At 37.3% G+C, this 21,817-nt stretch overlaps 1 protein-coding gene across 1 annotated transcript in view; it reads right to left on the bottom strand.

The window, feature by feature from the left end:
• Positions 1–1,909, bottom strand: part of BCAS2 (BCAS2 pre-mRNA processing factor) — a 713,255-nt gene extending 711,346 nt beyond the window's left edge. The window contains exon 1 of the mRNA XM_044076156.1: positions 1,888–1,909. Coding sequence (XP_043932091.1) covers positions 1,888–1,909 — 22 coding nt within the window. The remainder of the gene's footprint in view (positions 1–1,887) is intronic.
• Positions 1,910–21,817: the final 19,908 nt, after the last annotated feature.

The raw sequence follows: 21,817 nt of genomic DNA, 5'->3' as shown, positions 1-21,817 counted from the left end.
CAGTTATTCAACAATGAGCTTATCAAATGATCGAAATTACTTACCAACATTGCCTCTAGGCTACTGCGTAGTGGTGACATCCACCCAAACCCTGGACCACTCTCAGATAACAGCAACCCTCCTAGTCACTCTAGTCTCAACACCCCTAAACATCCAATCCTAAACAGAAACAAATCAGACCTATTGCTAATGAACATTAACATTAGTAGTATAGCCAACAAATTAGACATCCTCCATGCCACTCTAGACACATACTCCCCAGACATAGTAATAATCACTGAAACATGCTTAAACCAGGTACAAAAGGTAATGAAATACTACACCCAGGTTACTCCATATTACGGGTGGATAGACTCAGCAAAAGAGGAGGTGGAGTTACTACCTTCTTTAAGACCATCCCACTTTAACTTTTATTGACTGCAAAACCCCACAACTTGACAGTGCAGAAATCATCTATACCACACTAACTATAAATTCAAGAAAAACACTTAATATAATTGGCTGCTATATCCTACCTGGAAATAATTCCCCAGTTATAGAATATCTATTGCACTGGGGAAGTAGTACCCTTAGTCAGGAGACATTCATACTGGGTGATTTTAATTTAGACTGGTTTGCATGTGATACAGATCACCCCAATCCATCACATAAATGTGCATGGTTTTACACAAACTATTCAAGAACCTACCCAAATAGATAAAGCTAGTAAAAAACAACATTGGACTGGATATTACTAAATGACTCCTCTCATTCATTCCAATCAGGTTGCCTTCCTGATGATCTGAGCGACCACCTACCCACATTTCCTATACAACACATATTCCCACCAAAACCTACTATGTTTAAACAACTCAGAAAAAAACCTAACTTTAATCTTGACAACTTCCTAGGCTGACCTACAATGGTGCAATTGGACTCCACTGAAATACCTTGACCTAGATGACACAGTGAACCACTTTAATAAATTATTTTTGGATATATTAAAAGCAAATGCCCCTGTTAGAACCATCAGAGTAAAATGAAACTATGCCCCTGGCTAAGTAGAGACACCAGGACCCTTCTGAAAACTAGAAATAAAGCCTGGAAATTATAGCATAAGACTAACACAGTAGTTTTTAAACTACAGAATCAGTAAGTTAGAAATAAGGCAAAAAACCCCCCAACTAAAACAGGATAAAATAAATTTCTATCATAACATTCAAAATACATATTAAAAAAACCTAAAAAACTCTGGCTGGCTATAAACTCAGTCCTTTACCCAGCAAAATCTACTACACTAACCACAAACATCCACAACAATTTCGATAGCATAGCTACCATTTTTAAAAAACATTTTACTGAATCTATAATTGCCCTTTCCAAGCAGCAGATCCCTACTCTTGATACCAAACCAGCCAAATCTACAACCAGCAAGGCCTCATTCTCTTTCTCCCCAGTTTCTACAGCCACTATAAAAAAAATACTCCAGAAACTAAAACGTACTACACTTGCCGTAGATAAATTACCCAGTGAATACCTCAAAACTGCAGCTGAATCTATAGCCTTTCCAGAATCAATCCTTATGAATAGATCCATTCTCAAAAACAAGGTCCCTCAACTGTGGAAAATTTCCCATGTAATCCCATTTCATAAAGGGGGACCTTCCACAGAAGTGACAAACTGTCATCCAGCTCTTTCTAAGCTATTCAAAAGGGATATTCATCTCCAGGTCATGAAATTCTTACTAACAAATAACCTTCTCTCAAACACTCAGCATGGGTTTCGCCCATCACATAGTACCACTTCAGCTCTATTATCCTTCACTAATACCGTAAACCATCACAGGAATTAACAGCAACTTTGTATCTGCCATCTTTCTAGACCTATCAAAAGCTTTTGATGGTTTACCTTTATATCGTCGATCACACATGATCGACCAGACATTTAATCTAACCATTTAAATGAACTGAAACCACAAACATTTTTAAATGTCGAAATTATGTCGAATTTCAACATTTCTGGCCGTGCCACACCTCCACACCAGTGCTACCATGGGTCAAAAAGGGGCCAGGTTTTGCCATTCGCTTATGTGGAATTCGACGTTGGAGACGTTTGCACTTCGGTATTCGTGGAAGCTGTTTCACCCATATTGGTATCGATGCTGTAAAGGTAAACCACTTTTGATATGGTCTCCCATTCCAAACTAATAGATGTACTAAGCGAACTATTCTTCTTCACCATCTGCCACAGCTTGGTTTCATAACTATTTATCTGGTTGTCAACAATCTGTTCTATGGCAGGGCAACCTATCTCCACACCTTCCTTTATCCATTGGTGTCCCCCAAGGATCTATCTTGGGCCCTCTCCTTTTCTCCCTCTTTACTAATAATCTACACACAGCTACTTCACATGGTTCTAGTAATACAGTATGCAGATGATTTAACACTTATCTGTGCTGCCACTTCTCTATCAGCTTTTCATTCTCAAACACAGAGATCTTTCACTTCTGTTGAAATATGGTTAGCCAATACCCATCTAATCCGGAACCCAAACAAAACTAAATTATTACTCTTCCAACCTAACAAGTCATCTATCTCATGCCCACAATTTAATATAACAGCCAAAGGCAATACTGTCATCTCCCCAACAACCCATACAAAGCTTCTTGGAGTGGAAATAGACAATAACCTAACATTTGACTTGCATGTCTCCCTAACCATAAAAAAGTCCATAAGAAACTTGGAAGTCTATATAGGCACAAAAGGTTCCTGACCACAATGGCCAAAATTACATTAGCACAAATCCATCTGCTCTCCACTCTACTATATGCCTCTCCAATTTTAACTAATCTAAGGAAAACTGACTTATCTAAGCTAGAAGCATGTTACAATAAAATTGCTAAGTTTGCACTGACTGTCCATATAGAACACATCATTGTACAGCTTTAAGGATACTAGACTGGCTTAAGACCAACATTATTCTTTACAACCAACTCTCTCTAACTCACAAAATTATAACACAACCTACCAGAACCCCCGTACTACAACATCTCAGCCTTCCTTACAGTTCCAGCGGACCACTTCGCTCTAACAATAAGAACTTACTCACTGTCTCCAAGGCCAACAACACTGTAGGAGAATCTTTATTTTCCAACTATATATCTCATATATGGAACTCTCTTCCTAAATCAATTCTCTCAATCTTATCCACTAATCACTTTAAGCCATCACTTAAAGCTTATCTAAAAAGTAAGTGGCTATGTTCCTGTACTAACTACTCATGAATGCTCTGATACATCTCAGTATACCCCAGCCATATCCAACTTCTTCCCCGGTGTTTAATCCTTTATTCCTACCACCCTGTCTTAACCCTATATCTTGACATAAGTCATACTTTGCAAATAGTACTAGCTATGGTCAAAGCCTAGGTTTTGTTGTCAAGATGTAACAAATTTGTATTTTCTTATGTATACTGCATTTTGTTTATTTTATACTTTATTGATTATTGTAATGTGTGCATTAAATTTTACTGTTACTCATGGAGCTTTTCTCCCCAGCCTCCTCGGAAAAAGGACTTGTGTCCAGTCAGACTTTCCTGGTAAACAAATAATAAATAAACACATAAATAAATAATAAATACATTTTCTTTAATGCTTTATGGCTCTTGTTTTCAGTGTTTTTCAACTACTTCTATATTATAATGTTTGCACAATCCCCTGTGCAACAGTCTTGCCACATTATTATGCCTTTCAGTATACAGTCCTTCTGCAAAAAGCATCACAACCAGCAATAAGATGTGCAACTGTTTCCAATTCTGTTTTACAGAACCTACATTTATCTGTTTCTACGACATGTTCAATGGAGTTTGTAAACCAATGTGTACATAGCGCACTGTCTTGGGCTGCCAACATTGACCTTTTTTCTTTTGGTTTAAATTCACATCTGTGTAACCATTCCTGCATTCATTCCTGATCAACATGAGGTTGTTCCAAGAGTTTTCTATACTTGCAACTAAATTTATGCATTTTCACATTTCTTGCCTTTTCATCTGGTCCTTCACCTTGTATTCTTTCTTTTGTTTTTTGGCACATTCAGTTGCTGCCTGATTTTTATCTACATCTAGTTTGATTTCCATTCCTGCTTGACGCTGATATGCTTCTGCTAAATTAAGCAGGGAAGCCATCTTCGATTTGTTCTCCTCGTGCTTCAACAGTTTCACTACATTTGGGTCTTGTGAGGTCAGCAGATGTGTATGCAGTCTCACAATTGCAGATTTATTCATGTAATCAGTTTTGAGGAGACCCATACCTCCTTCAAAACGTGGTATATATAGTCTTGGTATACACTGATTATTATAAATTATTTGATGACCATGAAGCATCCTTCTTGTTTTCCTGTCCATTCTATCCAACACCTTTTGGGGCCAGTCAGTTACATCAAAACTGTAAGTTAGGACTGGAAAAGCAAATTGATTTATAACTTGAACTGTGTTCCTAGATGTCAATGCTGTTTTCAGTATTAATTTTAGTCTTCCAAAATATTCGTTACTAAGTTTTATTCACATTTGTTCATATTTTATTGCTGATCTTTCATCAATTCCCAAATATTTATGCATTCCTTCTTGTTGAAGTTCTTTTATATCACATTCCTCTCCCAAACTGATGTTTTCTTGGTACTGCAGGTTTCCTGCTTTACGAAGACCAAATAACATCTGGAAAAGTTTTGAACACTAAGACTAAAACATTAAAACGCTGTGAGTGCCTCCCATTACATTTCAGTATCCTTTATTAGTAGAAGTAGAGAAAGGAATTATTTCTGCCTTGTTAACATTAACATATTATTGTCCCAGCTCACAGTCCTTGTAATACTCCTATTTTACTGGTTAAGAAACCGGGAAAAAGTACATATAGTTTTGTACAAGATATATGTGCAGTGAATTTGTAGTAGTAGCAAGAATTCCAGCTGCTCCTAATCCTGTAACAATACTGAGTTCTATTCCTTTAAAAGCCACAACCTTCTCAGTGATAGATATTTCATCAGCTTTCTTTTCCATCTCTATACATCCAGATAGCCAATACCTATTTGCATTTACTTAGAGAGGACAGCAGTACACTTGGACTAGATTACTGCAAGGGTATGTAGAATCTCCCGCCCTTTGCTCTAGAAAAACGAAGAAAAAGTTAGATAAGTTCCTTGTGGGTCTACTTGGTTCAATACATCGATGATTTGCTTTTAGCTTCACAAAATTCACATGGCTGTAAACAAGATACTGTTTTTCTTTTGAGTCAGTTAGCAGAATTAATTGAGATAAGTTGCAGTTATGGAAATCACAAGTTCAATACTTGGGACATCTTATTTCAGAAGGTGCTAGACAGATTTTGTCTACACGTATTGATGTGATCCAAATTGTACCATGTCCTACGACATTAAAACAGTTGCAAGCTTTTCTAGGATTAACAGGTTACTGTTAATAATACTAACTATGCAGAAGTAGTGAAAGTTCTTTTCACATGATTAAATATACCACTGAACCTTTACCCTGGCAAGATTGCCAAGAAGAAGCTTTTGTGCAACTGAAAACATTACTTTTAAATCTTTCTGCAGTTGGGTTACCAGATTACTCTAAAAGATTTTTTCTCTTCTGTAGTGAAAGAGATAAAGTAGCATTATTATTACTAGCACAATGTAGAAATGATGGTTTTTATACCTGTTGCTTATTTCAGAATGAATCTTGATCATGCAGCCCTCCCCCACTGCCTTAGGATGGTGGCCGTGACAGCTCATAAAGTAGATATGGTGGCTGCATTGACTCTTGAGCACAAGACTTATGTGGCAGTTCCACATTGTATAGAAACATTATTATTGAAGACTAAACCACAATATTTATCTGCAGCATGATTGTACAAACCTGAATTGTCTTTAATTAATAACCCTTCTTTACAGATTGTTCGATGTCCACCACTTAACCCTGCTTCTTAAATCCCTACAGCAGATGAAGGAGAACCCCATGACTGTGTAATTGTTACTACACTGTGCCTCCTAGATTACATTTGAAAGACATTCCTTTACAGAATCCAGATCCAATTCTTTTTGTAGATGGCTCCTGTGTTCAAAGAGATGATGGTAAACTCCTAGCAGCCTATTCTGATTGTAAACAAAAAAGAAGAATTTTACCAACTGGAGAATTAAATGGAAATGTGTCTACTCAAGTAGCTGAGTTTGTAGCCTTTACTGAAGCCTGTACGACTGGTAAAGATCAGTCAGTAACACTTTTTACAGATACTCGTTATACTTAATTGAGTAAGTTATGATTTTGGTGCACTTTAGAAAGGAAGGGGTTATTTAACATCTGCAGGAACAATAATTAAATATGTTGGTTTTGTTAATGAATTGTTGGATGCTTTATTATTATCAAGGGTCATTTCTGTAGTAAAATTTACCACACATAAGACTGATGACTACTTTTGCAGATATTGTGGCAAGACAGACTGCACTGTCTTATCCTGTTCAGGCTATATTTTTGCAGCACCTGAATGAAAATAACATTTCTTTACAGGAGTTATTGTCTTTTCAAGATCAGAAAGAGGACTCTGAGAGAAGGAGATGGATAAGCGATGGCTGCGATCAGTCTCCGCAACTTTTGTGGCATCATTTGGATGGTCAACAAGTAGCCCCACAAAACTTCTTAAATTAATTGGCAAAAAACTGTCATGCATCTTTCCATTTGGGCAAAATGTATTAATGAAATACATTTCCACTGACTGGTCTGCCCCTCATCCCTCAGAAGTTACTCAATATTTTGTTAATTTTGTATAGTTTGTTTAGAGCATAATGTGTCGAAATCAGTACCTGCACCTGTTCGGTCATCGATCAAAGCCTTGGGGACCATTTTGATATTTACAGGGGGATTTTATTGAACTTTCTCACGTGCAGAAATTCAGATATGTACTAACTGTAGTTTAATTTTCTGGATGGGTATAAGAATATCTGTGTATAAAGAATGATGCGCACAATGCATGGTAGCAAAAATGTTTTTAGCTGAATTAATTCCTAGATTTGGTGTTCCCTGTTGCATACAGTCTGATCAGGGCTCCCGTTTTACTTGTCAGGCAATTTTGTAGGATTCTAAATGTTAAGTTACAATTCCATTGTCCCTACAGTCTGTAGGCTTCTGGGATAGCGGAAAGAGCCAATCAAACTTTAAAAGTAAGATTAGTTAAAGTCTGTGAAGAAGCTGCTCTTAAATGGCTGGAGGCATTGCCTTTAGCTTTATTTAGCATTGGAAGTGCAGTTAATACTCTGAAAAAATCATCCCCTCATGAAATCCTCATGGTCAGACCATGAGAATGCCTGCTACCCATTTCCCTAAAAACTTAGAATTGCAAGATATCGATGAAACCATGCCTTCATATTACAGATTTATGTGTTCAATTTTCCAGAAATATCATAATGTCACTCTGCATGCAGCCCAACAACCCACAGGGCAGGAAATTTATGACCTGTAGCTCACAGACTTTGTCTACATTAAAGTACATTCCTGAAGAAACTCACTTATCCCCAGATGGAACGACCCATACTTAGTTTTGCTCACATCTGATACTGCTATCCACTGTGAGGGCCTCCCCCACCTGGATCCATGTCTTCCATCAAGAAGACCCTCCCTTTGGCTGATTACAATTAAGACCCCATTGATGTCAGAACGTGTGAACCAGCAGAAACTATCTCCAGCTGAACTAAATGAAAAAACAGGGTCATTACTGCATCCAGAAATGAGAGCCCTTGACATTTTGCCATTGAAACCAAATCCGGAGCCAACTGTGAAGTATTTGCCATCCAGCTTGGTTCCACATCCGCTATCCAGATTGCATCTGGAACTGAATACAGTTAAGTTATCCCTTTTACCAGACCAAGAAATTAAATCACGTGATTCTGCTACTTCATCTTGGTCTGATTTAAACTCCAGTGATTCTTGTTAAACATTGACAACAATTGTCCTTGCTTCTAACTCCAGCATCACAGATTCATCCTGCCTTCTGGACACCAATTTAGACATTACTTTATCTAAACAATGTTTTTTTTCATCTGTGGTTAAAACCCGTGGGTGAAGACTTTTTTGTGATCGATTTTGCATGCACAATGGACAACCAACTCAGCATCCTTGTTTACAGTTTCTTCAAAACCCTCTCCAGCCCCAAAATGCTCACTTTTTTCTGTGGAATGGTTATCATAACAGTTACTGTGATTTTTTATCATCTTTTACTCTGTCTGCTTTTGCCATTTGTAAGCATAACTGTGTCATCCTCTGCAACTTTTGGAACTGTAAGTACTGAATCATTTCTTAATAGATATACATGCTTTGCTAAAAATAGAGACAAGCGTTTGATTAGAATCAAGTCAATAGCATCTGAATGGCATCCTAGATATAATACCTTTTCTTCTGCCATGCATGCTTATGCACAGACCCTCAACATTAGCTACTGTTGGGTTTGTGCACATATTCCTACTACACCTGATGGGGGTATTCTATTGATTCCTATAGCAGTAACGCATTCAGAGCTTCATACTGCATTTTTCCATATTTTTATGCAAAAACTAGAAGAATAAGCATGTTTCCACCCCTTTACTATAATGCTGCTTCAACTATCAATGACTGTTAAAGGACATGTTGCTATTGCACCTTTTTTGGAATTAGTGCTTGCAATTTCACCTGGAAAATTTATGATGGGGCTGGAGGGCATGGCAGAATTTCATGAACATTACTAAATTTGTCAAACTCAGACTTATCCCCAGTTACCTGCAGACTGGCCTGGCCTGTTTTTTGTTATACAGGTGGTGTTATTCCAGCCATATGACATGCAGCTGTTTTACCCAAGAGAAAGATCAATAATCGTCATTACAAGCTAGACACTAAAGATTCCTAACCCAGTTGGAAAGACATAGGTCTCCTGGGTTTATCGTAATGCTGTACAAAAATGCTTTTAAAGGGCTTGCTCACATGGATCATGGTGATGGGGTCTTTTCTGGAGCAAGTATTGTACCAGCTTATGGGGCAATCAAGTCCATCTGGGAGCTTAGGAAGTTGTCAAAGCTCCAACAAATGTTAAGTAATTCCACTTTTCAGTTGATTAATTTCATAACCCAAGAATTGACTGCAATGAGTAGTGTGGGGCTACAGAACTGCATGGCACTCGACTTTACCCTTGCATCTTAAGGGCTTACTTGTGCACTCATCCAAATAGAGTGTTGCTCTTTTATTCCTGATAACACTGGTGACATCCATAGTCACCTAGAGATAATTCAGAAAGTCACAACATTTTCACATGCCAAAGGGCATGGTTAACCAACATTTTCTCTGAATGGGGAGGAAGAATTTTAAAGTTATTCATGCTTATAGCTATTATAATTATATTATTTGGTCTTCTTATTCTTTTTATAATACAAGCCTGCATTTTAGAATTGTTAGAATCCAGAAAATATGTTAAACTGCAAATGCAAAAACCTGAAACAAGTCCACTGACCACAACTGATAAAAATCATAGCATGGAAGAAGATGCAAATAAAGTATTGCATGATTATAGTAAAATATATGATCTATATAAGGCATCAGTGGAATATGTAAATACATATAGTAGAACTTGTATTACTAAAGATTACTTACACTATTGGCCAAGAAGATATTTGGACATCAGACTAGAGACTGACTTCCTTATCAGGAACTGATATCAAAGTATAGACAAAGAGAAGGGGATAGTAATTCCTAAGTGAAATACCTACTCTGACAGAGTTTTTATTGAATGTAGAATGAAACTGCTGTTGAAAAGGGATAATTAGTAGGGCATATAAAACATTGCATGACAACTAGAGGAATCAATCATAGGAAGTAAGAAAAGATTGGGAAGAGAACCTGGATAAGCAATACACAAGGAAATAATGGGAGGACATATGTTTGGCTCCCAAATATGCAACAAAGTCTAGAAGTTTCAGGATGTTTGCTTGGAAGTGTTTATACAGGCATTTCATACCTGAAGCAGACTCCAAAGAATTTTATCTCAAGTAGATGGCAAATGCTGGAGGGATGGTAGAGAAGAAAGAGGTAACTGAGAACATATGTTTTGGGACCATAATGAGTTGACAGACTTTAAAAATTCCCTGCAGAGTACTCAATCAGAAATATTGGATGAGCAAATGGGTGTAACTAAAGAAAGGATTTTTTTGAGCTGGGATACAGGATTTGAATTACTTACACCTAGTAAGGTCTTGTTAAGTTTAATTCTGGTGGCTGGCAAAAAACAATTACGAGTAAGTGGAAATCAAAGTCTAAACCAACAGTATTTGAAGCAGTGACTATTGTAACATAGATAAAGGAAATGGAAGGGGTATCTTTAGAAAAGAATAGGAGCAAATTACATAAAAATTTAAATTGTGGGAACAATACATGCAGAATAATGTATCAGGGGAGGACCGAGGTTTAAGGGAAGGTAGAAACTGATCAATTTATGTAATGTTGGATTGATGATAATTGTATAACTGTAAACACGTGACCATGTTTTTTTTTTTAAATAAATGCATGTTTGCCTATATCTTAGTGGATAACTTAATAAAGATATTAAAAAAGATTATTTACATTATTTGGACTGTATATTTGTTCCATCAAGAGGTAGGCATGTTTTCACTGCTAATAAGACTATATTTTTGGAAAAAAAATGTGTAAAGATTGTTCGTCAGGAATAGAAAGAAACAGCATGTGAAGAATGTCTGATAGCAAATGAAAATGTGTAATCATTATCCAGTCATAGAAAACAGTTTGGTTTTGGAAATATTTTATAGCATCAGACAGGGAAAGTGAAAGGTGAGTCATATGGAGAAGGGAAATGGTAGTGTATACATTTCATTTCTAATATGCTTTCATAACAAGAGAAATTCCTGAATGCTCTTCAGTATTTATCTATTGATTAGCTTCCTGTCTAATATTAGTAACTGCTGATCTTCCTTCAGGATAGAACAGTATTAGGAATGATGTTTCAGTAGGTGACATGCATTTTTATTTTTATTTTTTTGCATTTTGTGTGCACTAATGTTTTTGCACAAACACACACACAGGTATGTGTGTATGTATATATATATATATATATATATATATATATATATATATATATATATATATATATGGATCCCCTTCAGTTTACCGAAACGCCACAATGCCGAAACACAAATCACAGACACCAAAAGACCGACAACACAAAATACTGACAATACACACAACCATACATGCACTAACCGTAACCCAAACCCTAACCCTAAGGTCCGACACAACCGCACACTTACCCTACCCGCACCCTAACCCTAACTCACTTAACCCACCCCTAAACCCACAGTCCGTCACTATCGCACACTTACCCTACCTGCACCCTAACCCTAACTCACTTAACCCACCCTTAAACATATATTCCGTCACTATCGCACACTTACCCTACCCACACCCTAACCCTAACTCACTTAACCCGCCCCTAAAACTACAGTCCCTCACTATCGCACACTTACCTGTCCGCTCCCTAACACTAAATCCCTCACTCTATCGCACACTTACCGAGTCCGTCGGGTTCTCACCTTGTCGGTCATCTGCGTTGTCGGTCCTTTGGTGTCGGTGATTTGTGTTTCGGCGTTGTGGCGTTTCGGTAAACTGTAGGGGATCCATATATATATATATATATATATATATATATATATATATATATATGTGTGTGTGTGTGTGTGTGTGTGTAAATATATATAGGTTTACTTGACTTACGTGAACTGCAGTAAGTCGAATGGCCGATGTACGAAATCACAGTTTCCAAGGGACAGGAAACTGAACCAAAAGTGGTTGATTACGTTCAGTTGAGTTGCATGGTGCACTCAACCTTTCAGCAACTGATGCACCAAGACTGTGCAGGGAGGTCGTGCTTCAGTGAGGAACAGGGAAGTAGGCCATTTCCTCACTGCAGTGCGATCTCGGTGTTGATATATTTAATATGCAGATGGTGTGGTGGCACAGCCCCCTACATTGGGGGATGCAGGGGGCATAGCCCCCTGCTAAATAGAAGAGGTTAGGTGAGTAACACAGGTGGAAGGCAGGAATGTTGAAAATGTCGAATACACATTTCCGTGTTTCCCATTTTCGACATTCCTGTGTTCCACTGTTTTGAAATGCAACATTATTTTTTGATGTTGTAACTGTTTGACCTGACCCCTTTCAAATCTACCATAGTAAATCATATATTTCTTATCATTCAGTACATCTTTTTGTTTGCTTAACATGAATTGGTATATACACATTTTATACACTAAATGCCACAATTTCTCAGGTCATCAAGTAGAAATTTTCCAAGTGTCAACTTCCCAACTGACAAGACACTGAGGTGCAAAATGCTAGTGAGTATGTTCCGTATGGAATCACTGTCAGTTTAGTTTCTATGTGCATATCAACAGTAATCCCTTTGTTTTTGGAGAGTTCTCCCTTCTCTTTGTTTGTGTGACTATGAAGTTGGTACATATAAGTTTGCAAAAAAATAAATAAATAAAAGAAAAAGAAAAGAAAAGAAAAAAAGTTTAAGTTTTTGTTCTTTTTTGTTGTTGTTTTTTGGGGTTTGTGTTTAGTGATATAGTTGCTTGGAATCTGCTGTCTCAAGGCTTCATACTGGAACCCTGTTAAAGCTATTAGGGCATTCAATACATTGGATGGTCACTACATTTTTTATGCCTATTATCTTGGAAGGGAATTATTTTACCAAGTTTGGAATAAAGGATAATTTTTATTAAAGAAATGAGGGCTTCTCCTTGGTTTTCTATTTTCCAGTCCCTACACTCACACTAGTGGGGTTATGTGTGCCTTGCCTTGACTGTTTGTATTAGTCTGTAGGATGTCAAAGAAGTCCTTCCATAAGGGAGAATCAAAAACTCCATAATACTTAATCCAACATGTACCAACATTTTCAAGTCTTGTATCACATATTGCTTCAATCCAAAATTAATCAGGATTCTAATGTCAAAACTGGAAAAACCACACCCTTTCCAACAACATTGTATTGCCCACAAAGTACCTGTCAGAAGGCTGATGCTAACCCAGTCAGTATCTCAGTCTCATAGCTTTAGGCCTTGAAATTGATTCTGGTGATTTGGATGCGAGCTTCTCAGCATCTGACACCATGGTTTCTTTGCTCTATGACTGATATATCTCAGTGTGCATGGGGTCTGACTCACAATGTCCTATTCATGTTTATCTCCAGCCAGCTTCCCATAGTTCATCAAACATCCCAGACAGACATTCTGCAGGGTAGGCTTATCTTACTCAGTCCTACATCTGCACAACATACTTTTTCTAAAACTTAGCAAGCAATGACCAGCTAACATTAGTGTCTACAGCCAAAGAACCAGCATTATCTGCTATTGCAGTCCTCTTCACTCCATTTTCCTCCTCCTACTGCCCGCAGAAATAGAAAAGAATAGGGGCATTTCCCTGGTTCCCAGGTTACATTTTTTATATTCTGTATATTGCCTTGGATTTCCATTGAAACTAGGCCACGGGTCCTTAAACTGATAAAAACAAACAAACAAAACAATCTATCTGTCTATGTGTCTTTTTAATATCTCTGCTTTCTTATCTGCCTATCTAATTCATTATGTACTTCATTTGACTGTAATCAGAGGTTCATAGGTTCATAGGTAGGTAGTAGGCTATTAGCCCTAGGGCCTATATAAGCCTAGCCAAAAAGGTACCCTGGCTTTTGCCACCCAAGAAAATTATTTTCCTGTGCCCCTGTAGAGCAGAGCCACATAAGTGATCCCTGGGGTGAATTTCCTATTTCCCATCCAGTCATCAACATTTTTCTTGAAGAGTGCTAATGAGGAGCTCTGTTTGACATAGATAGGTAGTCTGTTCCAGAGTATGGGAAGTCTCTGGGACATGAATCTATCCCTCCAGCATGTTCTGTTTATTGTAAGCTGATTAATGTTTAGAATTATGTGATTTGTTTCCTGTGCAAAGGTCTAAAACGGAAGTGTTACATAATTAACACTACTGTACATGTGCATGCATTTGCACATGTCCATATGAACATGCCTGTGTAGCAGTGAAGATACATCTGCTATACCTCTAGTCGCATGCAATTATTTAATGAGCATACAGTATTGCAACAATAAAATACAATTGCTCACATCTTATTTTTAATGTATTACACCAAATGAGCCTAGGTCACAGAAACTTATATTGGTTGACTCTTATGAATGAGAGAAGATAGCCTGCCATATTTACAATGCCATAACATTATGTAGCTTAGAAGTTAATCACAATAAATGGTGGTGTCTTCTACCATGAACAGCTCTTATCTATGTGCATTCATTAAACAACTTAAAACAAGTGGTCAGACAACAGTTTGCCAGATCTCAATTTTACAGCTACTATTTGATGAATATTTTAATGTGAAATGATTGGCAGTGTTTTTGTCAAAACTATCCCTTTTAGTCAGACAGTACCACAAAGAGAGATACAGTTTTCTCCAATGTGCAGCTATCTCTGTAAGATGTTTGTTTAAATGTGTGAGACTGTCTGGGCATGGCACTCTTTGCAGAAAAACAAGCATGCTGCTATTTCTGCCCCGCCCATTGTTTCTTACACATAAGAGTATTATTTAGTGGTTAGACTTTTCAAAGTGACAAACTGAAGTAAAGACCTCAAAAAATATCATAACTTCACCCCAACACCCCCCTCCAATATGGTAAATGCACCAAATGTGCTTCTGTTTAAAAAATAAATAAAACAGTAGGGAACCACCAGACCACATTTCACTGTTATTTAAACAATGGCAGTAAAACAATTATAAAATCCAACTATAAAATCCAAGTGCACCAATGAATAAGCCCTTTCGGGTCTAAGCCCTTCATCAGATATCATTCAATGCATCAACCTGAATTTAAAATACTAACAGCCAATCATCAATCAATATTGCACCCTCCTTCTCTTCAGTGCTGGTTTTAAAGGTACAACTCCATTTAGACCAGGAGCTTTGTCAGCCCCCCAGTCAAATAATCCATTTCATCTCATTATACTCAGTATGATTGATTACATCTCCCCCTGATATTTTCATGCACTGATTGATGATTGGCTGTTAGTATTTTAAATTCAGGTTGATGCACTGAATGATATCTGATGAGGAGCTTAGAACTGAAAGCGCTTATTCATTAGTGCACTTGGATTTTATAGTTGCTTTACTGCCTTATTGTTTCAATAAAAGTGAAAATCGGTCTGGTGGTTCCCTGCTATTTTATTTATTTTTTATCTGTTGGACATTGTTGGTAGTGAACCTTTGGTGGAAGGACTCAATTATATGTTTTTGTGCTTCTGTGTGGAAAGCAACAACTCTGCCTCTGTATCTCATTCAACACATTCAGCAAGCAGTATCTGAGATGCATGCATTGTCATTCTGTAATTATCCAAAAAGTGCATGCCTACTTTGTCTGCTTTTCTGTCTACAGCTGTTATCTGCCACTTTACTGCCTGCTGTGGCTATGTTCATGAACAAAGCAAGGAATTCAGTACTCACAGCACTATAGCAGACTTATGATTTAATAACAATCTGCTTAAAGTATGCCAAAATGTCCATATCTAAATATACTATCTGCAGGAATATAAGCCTGCATTGAGACTACAAAGCACTGTCGGCAAATGTATTTGCACTTACCAAGAAATGTAAAAAGGCTTTAAGTGCAGACTCAGTCAGATACTTGGAATATTCTAAGCAAGACCGTGTTGATATTAATACCGCAAACTTTTCCAAAAAGTTTAAAAACTATCAATGGTTTATTTGTTTTCCGAATGCAAGAGTATGAAGGAAGGTGTACACAATCACTTTTTCTATTGTACTATGTAAAAGGTTCAGGCAGATGAAGTGAAACTGACAGACACACTACTGTCTCTGCAGGCCTAGCCACAGACCCCATGAATGATTCAGCCTCGTGCAGATACTGGGGATAGAATAGGCTTCTGCTGCGCAGCCTCAACTGAAAATGACCACCAGAGGGCACTGTGGCACAATTAAGTCACTAATAAATGTTGCTGCAAAACAAAGACAACAAAATGTTATCATGTTCTCCAAACTACATACGTTTTAGCTCTTACAGTGAAATGCATGACATTTACTTGCTAAGAGTAACCTGCCAAATATTTAATAACAACAAAGTTAAAATTGCTAATGGACATTTATATTGTAAATTAAGTGTGTTTCACCCTGTATGTTTTTCATTATCACATATCAGAACTGCATGTTTTTTTTCACTTCTTCTTTCGACTTTTTCCCAGTTAGGGGTCGCCACAGTGGATCACCTGTCCGCTTATGATTGCCAGTGGAGTTTTACGGTGTCAAGTTGCCAGCCCGGTGCCCAGCCTTCCACAGAAGGCACACACACACACACACACACACACACACACACACACACACACACACACACACACACACACACACACAAACACACACACCTAGGGCCAATTTAGAGTGTCCAATCCACCTAATCCACCGTCTTTGGGGTGTGGGAGGAAACCGGAGCACCCGGAGGAAATTCAGACTGCACAGAAGGCACCCCGACCGAGGATCGAACCAGAGAACCTCTTGCTGTGAGATGGCAACGCTAACCGCTGCACCACCGTAGCCGCCCAGCATGTTTTTTTTTCACTCATATTTTATATTTATTTAAAAGGCAAATGTTCGGTTTAAGACTGTTATTATATCTAGCTGCTGTTAAAAAAGGATTATTAGTAGGGCTTATAAAATATTGCATAATAATTATAAGAATCGATCAGAGGAGGTTAGAAAAGATTGGGAAGAGAGACGGGAAGAGCCATTTTAGAAGAGAACAATGGGAAGTCATATGTATGGCTCCGAAGTGTGCAACAAAGTCCAGAAGGTTTAGAATTTTTGCTTGGAAATGTTTGCATAGGTATTTTGATACCCCAAGCAGAATTCAAAGAATTTTTCGTCAGATACATAGCACATGCTGGAGGTGTGATGGGAAGAAAGAGATAACTGGGAATATGTGTTTTGGGAAGAGTATTGAGTTGACAATTAAAAAAAAATTCCTACAGAATAGTCTGTTAGAAATATTGGGTGAGAAAATGGCTGTAACAAAGGATATATACATATTTTTTTTTTGAGTTAAGACAAAGGAGCTGAATTGACTAGACATAGTAAAGTCTTATTTATCTTATGGTGGACTGATAATAATTACAAAGAAAAGATATGTGATGTATAATGTATGTAAATGAAAAAAATGTGGTTTGTTTTCTTTTCTGTTAATGTATGTTTGCCTGTGTCTTAAGTGATAATCCAATAAATGCATTTAAATTTAATAAAGGCTGTTGTTTGATCTGACATTCATTAAATGCATCCTTGGCATTACTTCTATGTACTTATTAATTTTGCTTCTTATTACTTTAAATTGAGTAGTGATTATCTGATGTTAGTAAGTAAGTTGAGTGGAACAGCACTGTGATTAACAGCTGATAATTGCTAATAGTGTTGGCCTTTACCACATTACTCATAGCGAAAGATCAATGCCTCTTAAGGACATTTGGTGTCTGTTTTGTCATTCATTTAGTGGCTAATGTAGGCAAAGGAGACCAGAAGAAGCAGTTATGGGTAATCTGAGACAATATGGCCAATAAAGACAAAGAAAGTTAGATTCCTGTAATGTCTTAATTGGTCTGAACCAATTAAAATCACATATACTCTGTCTCTGGGACTTGATACAGACACCCTGTAGATCAAGCAAGACCAGTGTGAACGATTTTGCCCTCATCCATTGCTTTGGTGACATGTTCCGTGGGCCCCCTTTCATGGACCATGCTGATAGAATGCAAATGCCTCTACCCGTTACACGGGTCTGCAATGAAACATCAAGTCTTAAAAATCAAGACTGAAACTATTGCAACTAAAACATTAAAGCAGTTCACAATAGCATGACACAATTCATCATATAACACTCTAAAAATATTTTTGCGTGGCATACAATCCACCGAAGTGAGGAACAAACTCTACATTTGCCATGTATAAGATTGCACAAATTTGACGAAAAAGGAACTGCAAAAAAATCTGACTTCAAAGATATCATTAAACAGAATGTCAACAGAAAAACAAACAACCTACTGAAATGTTGATAACAAAGACTTTGCACATATATAATATTTCAAAATTTTGAAAACGTTACCTAACAAATTGCAGTGTTCCCCAACACCACATTCACAATCACCCGTTCTCAATCATCCTCCTAATCCAATAATCTCCTCCCTCTCCCAGTCATTTCCATTAACATCTCATCATACCTACCCTAGCTTCAGTAAACTTCTCTGCTGTGTACGTCTTCTTCCCTAGGTGTCTGTAACATAAGTGAGCTACTGCATGAAACACAGAGACCACTTTGTAAGTGCAGTTTTGTTACAGAACACCAAAGTGCCCAGTCATACAGAGGTTTATTTATCCCGCTATCATCCTCCACCGTTATGTGGTACTGAGCTCCTCCTTCCTCCTCAACAACCCAGTGGTCTATACAAAATATTTTCACACCAGTACTACTTACCTCTTAGCTTAGAATTCTGGGCACAGCAAAAACATTATGGGGGGACAAAGACCCAAAATTGGAGGGAATTTCTACATATTACTTTAATTCTCATAAACAGTTAGTAGACCAGCAGGACTTACATTAATGTATATTTTCTGAACAACAGCAGAACTTACATTAATGTGTATTTTCTGAATGACCAGCAGGACTTACATTAATGTGCATTTTCTGAACGACCAGCAGGACTTACATTAATGTGTATTTTCTGAACGACCAGCAGGACTTACATTAATGTGTATTTTCTGAACGACCAGCAGGACTTACATTAATGTGTATTTTCTGAACGACCAGCAGGACTTACATTAATGTGTATTTTCTGAACAACAGCAGGACTTACATTAATGTGTATTTTCTGAATGACCAGCAGGACTTACATTAATGTGCATTTTCTGAAAGACCAGCAGGACTTACATTAATGTGTATTTTCTGAATGACCAGCAGGACTTACATCAATGTGTATTTTCTGAACGACCAGCAGGACTTACATTAATCTGTATTTTCTGAACGACTAGCAGGACTTACATTAATCTGTATTTTCTGAACGACCAGCAGGACTTACATTGATGTGTATTTTCTGAACAACAGCAGGAATTACATTAATGTGTATTTTCTGAACGACCAGCAGGACTTACATTAATGTGTATTTTCTGAACGACCAGCAGGACTTACATTAATGTGTATTTTCTGAATGACCAGCAGGACTTACATTAATGTGTATTCTCTGAACGACCAGCTGGACTTACATTAATGTGTATTTTCTGAACGACCAGCAGGACTTACATTAATGTGTATTTACTGAACAACAGCAGGACTTACATTAATGTGCATTTTCTGAACGACCAGCAGGACTTACATTAATGTGTATTTTCTGAAAGACCAGCAGGACTTACATTAATGTGCATTTTCTGAACGACCAGCAGGACTTACATTAATGTGTATTTTCTGAACGACCAGCAGGACTTACATTAATGTGTATTTTCTGAATGACCAGCAGGACTTACATTAATGTGTATTCTCTGAACGACCAGCAAGACTTACATTAATGTGTATTTTCTGAACGACCAGCAGGACTTACATTAATGTGTATTTACTGAACAACAGCAGGACTTACATTAATGTGTATTTTCTGAACGACCAGCAGGACTTACATTAATGTGTATTTACTGAACAACAGCAGGACTTACATTAATGTGTATTTTCTGAATGACCAGCAGGACTTACATTAATGTGTATTTTCTGAATGACCAGCAGGACTTACATTAATGTGTATTTTCTGAACGACCAGCAGGACTTACATTAATGTGTATTTTCTGAACAACAGCAGGACTTACATTAATGTGTATTTTCTGAATGACCAACAGGACTTACATTAATGTGCATTTTCTGAATGACCAGCAGGACTTACATTAATGTGTATTTTCTGAATGACCAGCAGGACTTACATTAATCTGTATTTTCTGAACGACCAGCAGGACTTACATTGATGTGTATTTTCTGAACAACAGCAGGACTTACATTAATGTGTATTTTCTGAACGACCAGCAGGACTTACATTAATGTGTATTTTCTGAACAACAGCAGGATTTACATTAATGTGTATTTTCTGAAAGACCAGCAGGACTTACATTAATGTATATTTTCTGAATGACCAGCAGGACTTACATTAATGTGTATTTTCTGAACGACCAGCAGGACTTACATTATTGTGTATTTTCTGAACGTCCAGCAGGACTTACATTAATGTGTATTTTCTGAATGACCAGCAGGACTTACATTAATGTGTATTTTCTGAATGACCAGCAGGACTTACATTACTGTGTATTTTCTGAACAACCAGCAGGACTTACATTAATGTGTATTTTCTGAACGACCAGTAGGACTTACATTAATGTGTATTTTCTGAACAACCAGCAGGACTTACATTATTGTGTATTTTCTGAACAACCAGCAGGACTTACATTAATGTGTATTTTCTGAATGACCAGCAGGACTTACATTACTGTGTATTTTCTGAACAACCAGCAGGACTTACATTAATGTGTATTTTCTGAACGACGAGCAGGACTTACATTAATGTGTATTTTCTGAACGACCAGCAGGACTTACATTAATGTGTATTTTCTGAACGACCAGCAGGACTTACATTAATGTGTATTTTCTGAACGACCAGCAGGACTTACATTAATGTATATTTTCTGAACGACCACCAGGACTTACATTAATGTGTATTTTCTGAACAACCAGCAGGACTTACATTAATGTGTATTTTCTGAACGACCAGCAGGACTTACATTAATGTGTATTTTCTGAACAACCAGCAGGACTTACATTATTGTGTATTTTCTGAACGTCCAGCAGGACTTACATTAATGTGTATTTTCTGAATGACCAGCAGGACTTACATTACTGTGTATTTTCTGAACAACCAGCAGGACTTACATTAATGTGTACTTTCTGAACGACCAGCAGGACTTACATTAATGTGTATTTTCTGAACGACCAGCAGGACTTACATTAATGTGTATTTTCTGAGCGACCAGCAGGACTTACATTAATGTGTATTTTCTGAGCGACCAGCAGGACTTACATTAATGTATATTTTCTGAGCGACCAGCAGGACTTACATTAATGTGTATTTTCTGAACAACAGCAGGACTTACATTAATGTGTATTTTCTGAAAGACCAGCAGGACTTACATTAATGTATATTTTCTGAATGACCAGCAGGACTTACATTAATGTGTATTTTCTGAGCGACCAGCAGGACTTACATTATTGTGTATTTTCTGAACGTCCAGCAGGACTTACATTAATGTGTATTTTCTGAATGACCAGCAGGACTTACATTAATGTGTATTTTCTGAATGACCAGCAGGACTTACATTACTGTGTATTTTCTGAACAACCAGCAGGACTTACATTAATGTGTATTTTCTGAACGACCAGTAGGACTTACATTAATGTGTATTTTCTGAACAACCAGCAGGACTTACATTATTGTGTATTTTCTGAACGTCCAGCAGGACTTACATTAATGTGTATTTTCTGAATGACCAGCAGGACTTACATTACTGTGTATTTTCTGAACAACCAGCAGGACTTACATTAATGTGTATTTTCTGAACGACCAGCAGGACTTACATTAATGTGTATTTTCTGAACGACCAGCAGGACTTACATTAATGTGTATTTTC

This window comes from Protopterus annectens, chromosome 7.part0 (assembly GCF_019279795.1).
Source record: "Protopterus annectens isolate FY-2018-M chromosome 7.part0, PAN1.0, whole genome shotgun sequence".
Taxonomy (NCBI): domain Eukaryota; kingdom Metazoa; phylum Chordata; order Ceratodontiformes; family Protopteridae; genus Protopterus; species Protopterus annectens.
The sequence above is the reverse complement of the archived record's forward strand: the minus strand, read 5'-3'. Positions and strand labels throughout refer to the sequence as shown.